We start from the raw sequence: 9,804 nt of genomic DNA, 5'->3' as shown, positions 1-9,804 counted from the left end.
TGGCAGCGTTGCCATCCCCCCTGGGGGGTGATTTCTCGCTTTCTGTCTCTATGTCTCTCTCTGTCTGTCTGGCGAGCGCACGCGCCCTATAGTGAAAAATCTCTCCCAAAAAAAAAAGAAAAAAGGAACCAGGGCAGACTTTACTGGGCTCCTCTGGAGCTCCACCTCCTAAGATCCATCGAAATGCATATGAAGTGGGATGCAGGCCCAAGCACTTTCCTTCCCTTCTCAGGCAGGATTCTGAGGCTTGAGGCCCAGAAGAATTTATTCTGCTTGCAAGATGGGCTGCCGGTAGAGACTGAGGGACTCTCCGAGCAAACCGTGCAGCACCAGAGGTCCCACTCCTAATCACCACCTTCCTAAGCCTTCTCTCCTAACCACAGCCACCCCTAGCCAGTCCATCTTCCAGCCTTTTCTTTCAGAGGACATCATTGGGGGCCATGAGGCCAAGCCCCACTCCCGTCCCTACATGGCGTTTGTCCAGTTTCTGACCAAGGAGGGTAAGAAGAGGTGCTGTGGCATCCTGGTGCGAAAGGACTTTGTGCTGACTGCTGCTCACTGCAAAGGAAGGTGAGGGGCGACAGCCAGCCTGTACCTCCCGAGACCCCTACAGGGACCCTGTCCTCTTACAGGGACTACAGCCTCAGAGGTTCCCTGGAATCCTGGTAACACAAGCCCACGGGAGCTCATCGGAGCAGTGACCCAGAGCAGGACCAGGACAAGGAGAGGAATAAGATAGGTCAGCTTTGAGGACAGAGGTCGGGGCAAGTGGCACGGTTGAGAAGAGAGGGGCCACAGTGTCCAAAGAAAGCAAATGGCGGAGGTTGAAAGCATATACAGAGGGTCGACATGCAAACTCACACAGTTCCATGGCATTGCCTGAAGCTGTGACATCCCCCACAGCCTACTCTCAGTGTTCTTGAGGAGAGGGCACAGACAGCCTATGTCCCCTCAGCTGCAGCTCACCCTGACCTGGTCGTTCCCTGCTCTTCAAGGCTCGTAGGCTGTCCCCTGAGTCCACATCCCATTCCCACTCTTCTTTCTGTGCAGTTCAATAAACGTCACCCTGGGGGCCCACAACATCAAGGAGCGTGAGAGGACGCAGCAGCTCATCCCTGTGAGAAAGGCCATTCCCCACCCAGATTATGACCCTAAGAACTTCTCCAACGACATCATGTTACTGTGGGTGAGGACACCTCCTGCCTTCTTACTTTGCTCTCGCCATGACCCTGTCCCCTCCTCCTTTGCATTGACCAGTTCTGGAGCCTCAGGGGAGAGGGAAGATAGTGCAGCCCCGTCATGGCCTCTAGGCAGAGAAGGCCAGTGTCTGAGCCGGACTTCCTTGCCTCTCTCCCTGTCAGCTGGAGAAAAAGGCCAGGCAGACAGCAGCTGTGAGGCCCCTCAAGCTGCCCAGGGGCCACGCCCAGGTGAAACCAGGGAAGGTGTGCAGTGTGGCCGGCTGGGGCCAGGTTGCGGTGGGCACTTTAGCAACCACACTGCAGGAGGCGCAGCTGACAGTGCAACCGGACAAGACGTGTGAAGACCTCTTCCCAGATTACTACAGCAGGTCCACCGAGATTTGTGTGGGGGACCAAAAGAAAATGAAGACCAGTTTTCAGGTGGGATTTCCAGCAGCTACCCAGACCTAACTCAAAGAGAGAGAAATCTGGGGAGGTCTGAGATTTGGGAGTGCCCAGATTGTGCCCTGAGACCAGAGATTGGGCGGCCTGGGTCCCTTGAGATCTAGTCTTTAGTCCATTCCTGGGTGGATCAGGTGTCGGGGTAAGAGAGGATCCATCATCCTACAGGGGCGTGATCACCAGAGTATCCCTAAAGATTGCAGAGGAAGGCCTGACCTCAGTCCAGCTGTTTCTTTTGAACAGTAAGGACCAGACTGGTAGCCCTGGCTGGCCCAGGCTGGTGGCTGGCATCAATCTTATATTCAATTCCCTAACAGAGACTACCAACCACAGGGAGGTAGGGAGGGCAGGACCAGAAAGAGGCCAGCTCAGTCCTTTCTCTCTCTGCCCATAGGGGGATTCCGGGGGACCCCTTGTGTGTAACAAGGTGGCCCAGGGCGTTTTCTCCTATGCACCAAAAAATGGGACACCTCCAGGAGTCTTCATTAAGGTCTCCCACTTCCTGGCCTGGATAAAGAGAACAATGAAGCGCCCCTAACAACAAGCATAGGCTGACCTTCCTGTGTGCTTGGCCACATTTTTTTTTTTTTTTTTTTTTTTTTTAGACACAAGCAAGACTCCTGAAGAAGTGGGCTGTGGGGACTGCAGAGTTGTAATAAATAGGTCTCTGGAGAGTATGACTGATGTCTTATTTGTTCATTGCACCACATTCAATATGCATGAGCCCTGCTCTGCTGTCAACTCTGGGTTTCGCTTCCTCCTCGTTCCCCCAGCCCTCCCTCTCCCAAAACCCCAAGCTGTAGAGTTTCTCATCAATGTCTCAGTTTGTCTTTGATAACTGAGCTCTCTGCCAGGGCTCAGTCTGAACTCCATTGTGAAAAGACAATCTTCTCTCCCAGGAAATGAACCTCTCTTGACCTTAAGAATGTCTTACTGAATGTCTTACTGTGTCTAAGTCATCTACCTTCACCAGCAACCCTTATGGGTTGGCAAAGAGTAGAACAGAGCAATGGAAAGGGAATAATTCCAGGAACCCCGCAGGCCAGGGCCCTATCACATCCAGGACTGTCTGCAGCTTAGTGGGCCAAGATGTTCCTCTGAGGGCCCTCAGCTTAGCTAGGTCCCATTTCCCTGCTCTGGGTCCAGCCCAGAACTCAGTCACCCTTCTTTCTCCCTAATCAGCCTTGCCATAGTAGCCTTGTTTTTCCACCAGCATGTTCCTGGCCACCAGCTTCTTTCTCTTCCAGCCCAGCCTTTCTCTTACCTCCAAAACAGAGATTCTGAGTCTGTATGGACTCTTCTCTATTGATTGTCCCACCCAGATCTGGCTGCCAGTCCACCTGATGCCCGTCAGAGGAGGCAGTTCCTATCTCCTACCTGGGCGGGACTGGTTAAGGCCCTGGTTCAGCCTAGCATCCCCCAGGAGCTCAGATAACAAGTCCAGGGAAGTCCCTCAGTGGCCTCAGCCCCTTCCAACCTGGCCAGACTTAGGACCCAGACTCCCTCTGCTGGCAAAAAGAGGTTATGGCGGCTTTGTGAACTAGAGGGCTCTGGCTTTGGGCTGGAAATAATGTTTTGCCATTCATCAATAAATACTTGAGCTCTCTCTTTGCACCTGGAACGTCATCCCTTTGGAAAATTTACGGTGATGAGAAATTTCCTCTAAATTTTCCTGGTTCTTCTCCTTCCAACTTGGTCAATTTGGCACAAAAGGATCACTATCTGGAATCCACAAGAAATCTTCCTTTGAAAATAATTACTCTTGGGACCAGCAGTTGACGTAATGGCTATGTCACTAGACTCCCATGTAGTCGACCACGGTTCAAGTCCCAGACCCGGTGGCTTAAACTCACACCAGGCGCACGTGCATGGGTCCCCAAGCTCCCGAGAGGAGAATGAAGGAGAAGGGATTGTGATGTGGCCATCCCCCCTGGGGGGTGATTTCTCGCATTCTGTCCCTCTGTCTTTCTGGCAAGCGCACATGCCCTATAGCAAAAACCTCTCCAAAAAATAATAAATAAATAAATAAATAATTAAATACTTTGTATTCAATCTGCATTAAACATTGCAGTGTCACATGCATGCTTTTATTGATTCCAGAAGGGAAATGTGTGAAATTGGAAGAGGCTTGGAGCATATTAGGTCCCAATGTTTCCAATCCATGCTCAGCTGCTGAACTTCTTAGCTATTTTTATTTCTCATATAAAAAGCATGAACCTCAGTCCACACGCAAGAGATGCGATAGTTCAAGTGCAAGAAAGTTAATTGTGTGTGGTGACATGGAGGTTAAGGCAGCTAGATCCCATTTTCGAGTCTGAGACCCAGTGGCTTAAAAATCATGTGGAGCAAGTGTGCATGTGTGCCCAAAATCTTGCAAGGATAATGGAGAAGAAGAGATTGTGACATGGCCATCTCCCCTGGGGAAGGGAGATAGGTACTTTCTCGATTTCTTCCCCCCCTCTTTTGTGAGTGCACGTGCTCTATGGCAATTTTTTTTATTATATTCAGTATGATTTTATTTATATAGCATTCAAAAGTAGGCAAGATAAAACTATATTGGATAAAATAATACACACATAATAAATGTATTGTGAAAAGCAAGGAAATGATTATCCTAAGGGTCAGAATGGTAGTTAACACTGGAATGGGAGGGCAGAGAGGTCCACCTCCACCTCTTTCTAGATTTGTCCAGGGTCCCAGGATCAGCTGCTCTGTCTTCCAGGTAAGCTTTTACACCAGGAAACACTGATCTTGACTCTCTCTCTGCCACATCTAGGTTTCCAGGGTCCCTCTTTCTCTCTTACTGCCCCGATGGAAAAAATTTATGCAGATCTCAGTGAATTTGCTACAGAAAATCATGTACTTCAGAACTCTCCAGAAGTTCTGTCTTTTCTCTATTACCTGCTCTTCTTTACAAGGATGACAACACAGTCCAGTGATTAGCAAGAAGGCGTCTGGCTCCCTGCAGCCACGTGGGAAGGAAAGGCAAGGACTGTGGCACAGCCTTCTCTTAGCACCGACATTCACTGAAACAGCCACAAGTTCATTAGTGAAAACTTCCCGAGGAGCTTCCAGAGTCCTTCTAAGAGTGCTGTGAAGGTGGCCCTGCTGCGGTGTCTCCTCAGCAAGACACTGGTCTCCTACCAAATCAAGAGGACCTAGACTGCTTACCAACTAGACCAGCCTCAGACGGAAGGAGGATCTGACTCAGGGATAGCTGGCATCTGGCTGCCCAGAGGATTTGCGTTGGTGGCTTAAGGGAAACCCCCTACCTTAATGTCCTAACATTTCAGAGGAGGAAAAACACTGTAACTGACGGAAATGTAATAAACAGTCAAAAGCAGATGTAACCAGCTACGAATATGGTGAAACGTATCAGTCTTATTGGTTCAGATATCATGATTTATAATTTAAAATAGAAAACAAAAACATTTTAAAAATATGGGCCCTAATATACTCTGGTATACTGTATATTCCCCTCTCTACCCAAATGTTCTCTTTTCTTTTCTTTTCTTTTCTTTTTGCCATAGGGCTTGTACACTCACTAGAGAGACAGAAAGACAGAAAGCAAGAAATCACCCTTGGGATGATGGCCACACCACAATCACCTCTCATCCACTCTCTTCTCGGGATTTTGGGCATTCATGTACACGCACCTGGTGTGAGTACAAGCTGCTGCGTCTAGGCTCACACCACAGGTGACTATGTGGGACTCCAGCAACATAGCCATTACAACATCTGCTGGTTCCTCAAATGTTCTCTTTATCTTTCACCTACTAGTAAACAGACTTTTTAAATGTATTACAAAATACATACATATGAAAAACGCATAAAACAGAAATGTACAATGTAAAGAATAATTATAAGGCAAGCACATTTCATGTCATGAAATATAACATGATCAACACTCCAGAAATCCCCATATATCTCTCCCTCTCTGCCCTCCAATCCCAGTGTTAACTATCATTCTGAATTTCATGATAATCATTTCCTTGCTTTTCATTATGTATTTATCATGTATGTTTGCATTTTATCCAGTATAGTTTTATACTGCCTACTTTTGAACTTAATGTAAATAAAACCATACTAAATACAGTCTTCTTGGTTTTTTTGTTTGCTTGTTTTAATTTGCTATGGGGCATGTGCACTCATCAGAAAGAGAAAGTGAGAAAGTCCCCCAGCCCCAGGGTTGGCCATACCACAATCCCTTCTCATCCATTCTCCTTTCAGGATTTGGGGCATGCATGTACACGTGCCCAGTGTGTAGATTTTGATTCTCCAGGTCCCGGATTTAAATCACACAATCGTTCATGTAGGATCCAGCCATATTAACCACCATGCCACCAGTCCTTCTTGGGTGGGCCCTTTCTACATTACATTTGTAAGACTCATTTACATAGCTGCATGAGGTAATCATTTGTTCATTTTTATTGCTCTGAAATTTTCCACTATATGAATGTACGACAACTTGATTATTCATGCTGTTGTTGATGGACCTTCCATGTGTTTCCAGTTTGGACTATCATGAATGAGGGTACTATGACCTTTTTGGATCCGCATCTGGTGAAATGTGCACATATGTTTCCAGAGTAGGTACCTACAAATGGGGAAGAGCCTACCAGGGGCTGTACCTGGTATTTCATGATGCTTTAAAGTGGTGCTCAGTATCTAGTGAGATGATGTCTCTCCGTGTGTTTATTGGCCACTTGCACTTCCTGTTTCCAGATCAGTCTTTTACCCATTCTTGTATTGAGTTAGTTATCATTTTCATACTGATTTATAGCAGTTCTCTACATAATTTAAATATAAGTCCTCTGTTGGCTATGTGGGTTACAAGCCTCTTTGCCCGCTCTACAAACTATCTTTTGTTTCTCTTTATTTTAACATACTGAATTCATCAATCCTCTTTTCATGATTAGTACTATTATATGTAGTATCAAAAATCTTTAACTATCATGAGGATAGTGTTAACATTATACAATTCTAATCTTTATTCACATTTGAATCCATAATCTACCTAGAATGGATTTCTGGATATGGTGTCAGATAAAAGATCACATTTTTCCACATAGAAAATATGTGCTGATATAGGGTTCTATAAAGATATCTATTGCCGGGACCAGTAGGTGGCGTGGTGGTTAAGGCAATGAACACTCTCACATGACTGACCACAGTTCAAGTCCCAGACCTGGTGGTTTGCTTTCTCACTTCCTCTGTGTGTGTGTATGTGTGTGTATATGTGTGTGTGTGTGTGTGTGTGTCAAATTAAAAATAAATTAATGAATAAATAAAATATAATAAATAATTCTTTTTTTTAAATGTATGTGTCTCAATTTAAAAAAAAAAAGTTATCTATAGTCCTAGTCCCATTAATTGGGGGATGAGGGGGGCAAGGGAGGAGGTCTTTTCTAGCCAAAAAAAAAGAAAATAGTCTTTTTCTATTATGATGGAGGATGTAGCCTCCATCATAAATCAAGTATCCATTTATGTGTATATCTGTGTTCATGTGTGTGGGATCTTTATTTCTGGTACATTCATCTATTTCTCTGTACCTCATCAGTACCACACAATCTTCATCATCGTGGTTTTATTTGCTAAAGGAAATCTTTCCATCTTACTCTCACTCTTTAACAGCATCCTTCTACTGTTGGCCATTTATTTTTTTCCAAGCATATTTAGAACCAGTTAAGTTCTACAAAATATTTTTTAAAAAACAATAATCAATCAATTTTGAGAGAATTGACCTTTTTACAATATTTAGTCTTCCAATTTGTTAGCATGGAATCATTCTGTTTAAGTTAGCTTAAATGTCTCTTTATTAAACTTCATAATTCTCACTAAAGAAGTCTTACACATGTTCTTTTAGACATTTGTCTAGTTATTTGACCATTTTCATGCTGTTTAAATGTTACTTTTTTTAAATTTTATTTCAGAGACCAGCAGTTGGCATAATGGCTATGTTGCTGAACTCCCATGTAGTCAACTGCGGTTCAAGTCCCAGACCCTATGGCTTAAACTCACGCTAGGTGCTTGTGCATGCCCAAGATCCTGAGAGGAGAATGGAGGAGAAGGGATTGCGGTGTGGCCATCCCCCCTGGGGGAGTGATTTCTCACCTTCTGTCTCTGTATCTCTCCAAAAAAATATATATATATATATATATTTCAAATAGTGTTTCTTTCCATGTAGAAATATGATTAATTTCTACAATTGATATTTTATCTAGCAAATTTATTAAAATATCTTGATTACAGTGATTTGTTTATAGATTATTTTTGGATTCTCTATGTATACTATCATCTCTTCAAATCATTACAATTTTCTCTCCCTCCTTTCCTGTTCTTATGTCTTTCATTTCTATTCCCTGCCTAACTACTCTGGATAAAATGTCTACTATAATGTTGAGCAGAATTAATGATAATTTGTATCCAGGTTTTTTTTTCTATAGGGCACATGCACTCACCAGAAAGAAACAGACAGAGAGAGAGAGAGAAAGTGCTGCTCAGGGGGATGACATGTCGCAATCACTTCTCTATTCTGTGGGAACTCTGGGCAGGCAGGCACATATACCTAGGATTGTTCTCAAGCCTCTGGGTCCGTACTCAGACCACGCCATTGGCCACGTGAGATCCAGCTGCCTTAACACTGACACCCGGTGCAGGCCGTTCTTTGTCCTTTTCTTTATTTTTAAGTTAGACTACTGTGTGTTTCATTTTTGTTTTTGCTTTTGCTTTTGCTTTTGTTTTTAAGAGAGATTTTTGCTATAGGGTACATGCACTTGCTGGAGAGATGAGAGAGACAGACAAAAAGTGAGAAATCCGCCAACTAGGGTGGTAGCCATACCACAAACCCTTCTCCTCCTTTCTCCTTTTGGGATTTTGGCCAAGTATGCAGACACGCCTGGTGTGAGTTTAAGCTGCCGGGTCTAGAATGTGAGCTGCGGTAGATTATGTGGGAGCCCATCTGCTGGTCCCCTAGACTAATGTTTTAAAACAAAATAAAATGTTGACATTTTTAATTAATTAAAATGATACCAAATGCTAAGACACTAATAAAGCTGTTATACAATTTTCTCTTTTTCTTCATGCTAACCATTCAGATGCATAAATTCCATAGCACGTGTACTACAAAGGGGATTAAGCTCTGTGCAACTCTAAGTAGAGGGGTCAGCAGATGGCATAGCAGTTCAGGTGCTGGACTTAACTGCGGTTCAAGTCTTGGACCTGGCGGCTTAAAACTCACACAGTGATGAATGTACCCTTGGAGCAGAGAATAGGGATAAGGTTGATTGGCCTTTTATGTAATTGATGAAATGGAATCTTAGATGTTCTACTGCTAGGATCTAACAGCTCTCAACAAGCTCTAGTCACTAGGCCTTTTCTGCATGCAAGCAACCTTCTGGAACACAAAGACCTCCGCCTCGGGTAGGAAGCCAGCAAGTAGTTTTCAGCTGTGTCATAATTAAATGGAGAGTCTGCCAGTGTTCAAGTGACCGGAGAAAGTAATTACCAGTTTTAGAGCCTATTCTTCCCATTTTGTCCTCCCTCTGGCATCACCCTGTACTCATGAGAAGAGGGACTGCTTAATCCACCTTGATGACTTCGAGAAAGAAGTAGGAGAAACAGAGGTCTCAACCTTCTCCTCTTCTGTCCCCTTTGACATTTTCCTGGTGTTCTCCCCACAGCCCCACATCACATCCCATCTTTTCTTTGCTCTTCTCAAAGCCTTACTAAGTATATGGGAACAAGCAGTTCAAGAAACTCACATTCACTTAGAGGCACCTTGAAATTCCAAGTTGCTGAGCCCTAATCCCAGAGGGCTAGGGACTGGAGGAAGTTGGCACCCATTCGCTTTTATGCCTTGTTGGGCTATAATAGAATTTGATGGTCAGGGGTTCCAGAACACTTTGCCCAAAGCCCCCTTCTCACTGCCCTGGGCTCCTATTTCTGCTGTCAGCACTGACTTGAGGTGGAGTGGCATGGGCACCTCTGTTCACCCAGCTCATGGCAGTTGGTGGGCAAACCTCCTGGGTGATGCAACCTGTCATCTTAGCCAGAGACTGGGACTGTGAATTGTCCAGCTCCCCACTGCACCCCACCCCTTCCTTCCTCTCTCAGGGGCTAAAAGACTGGCAGGAAAAAGCACAAGAGCAACAGACCAGGAGGC

The 9,804-nt window shown here is 44.9% G+C and overlaps 1 protein-coding gene across 2 annotated transcripts in view; it reads left to right on the top strand.

Moving 5' to 3' along the window:
* The window catches only part of GZMH (granzyme H), a 4,787-nt gene extending 2,539 nt beyond the window's left edge, over positions 1 to 2,248 (top strand). The window contains exons 2-5 of one of the 2 annotated variants that reach the window (XM_006144587.2): positions 423 to 570; positions 1,051 to 1,186; positions 1,362 to 1,619; positions 2,035 to 2,248. In XM_006144587.2, coding sequence (XP_006144649.1) covers positions 423 to 570; positions 1,051 to 1,186; positions 1,362 to 1,619; positions 2,035 to 2,178 — 686 coding nt within the window. In that variant the 3' untranslated portion in view covers positions 2,179 to 2,248. Of the gene's footprint in view, positions 1 to 409; positions 571 to 1,050; positions 1,187 to 1,361; positions 1,620 to 2,034 lie in introns of both variants that reach the window. The other variant, XM_027770322.1, reaches the window with a different exon arrangement.
* Positions 2,249 to 9,804: the final 7,556 nt, after the last annotated feature.

Source organism: Tupaia chinensis, unplaced genomic scaffold, assembly GCF_000334495.1.
Source record: "Tupaia chinensis unplaced genomic scaffold, TupChi_1.0 Scaffold000126_2, whole genome shotgun sequence".
In the NCBI taxonomy this organism is placed as follows: Eukaryota; Metazoa; Chordata; class Mammalia; order Scandentia; family Tupaiidae; genus Tupaia; species Tupaia belangeri.
This window is presented reverse-complemented; position numbering and strand designations above follow the sequence as displayed.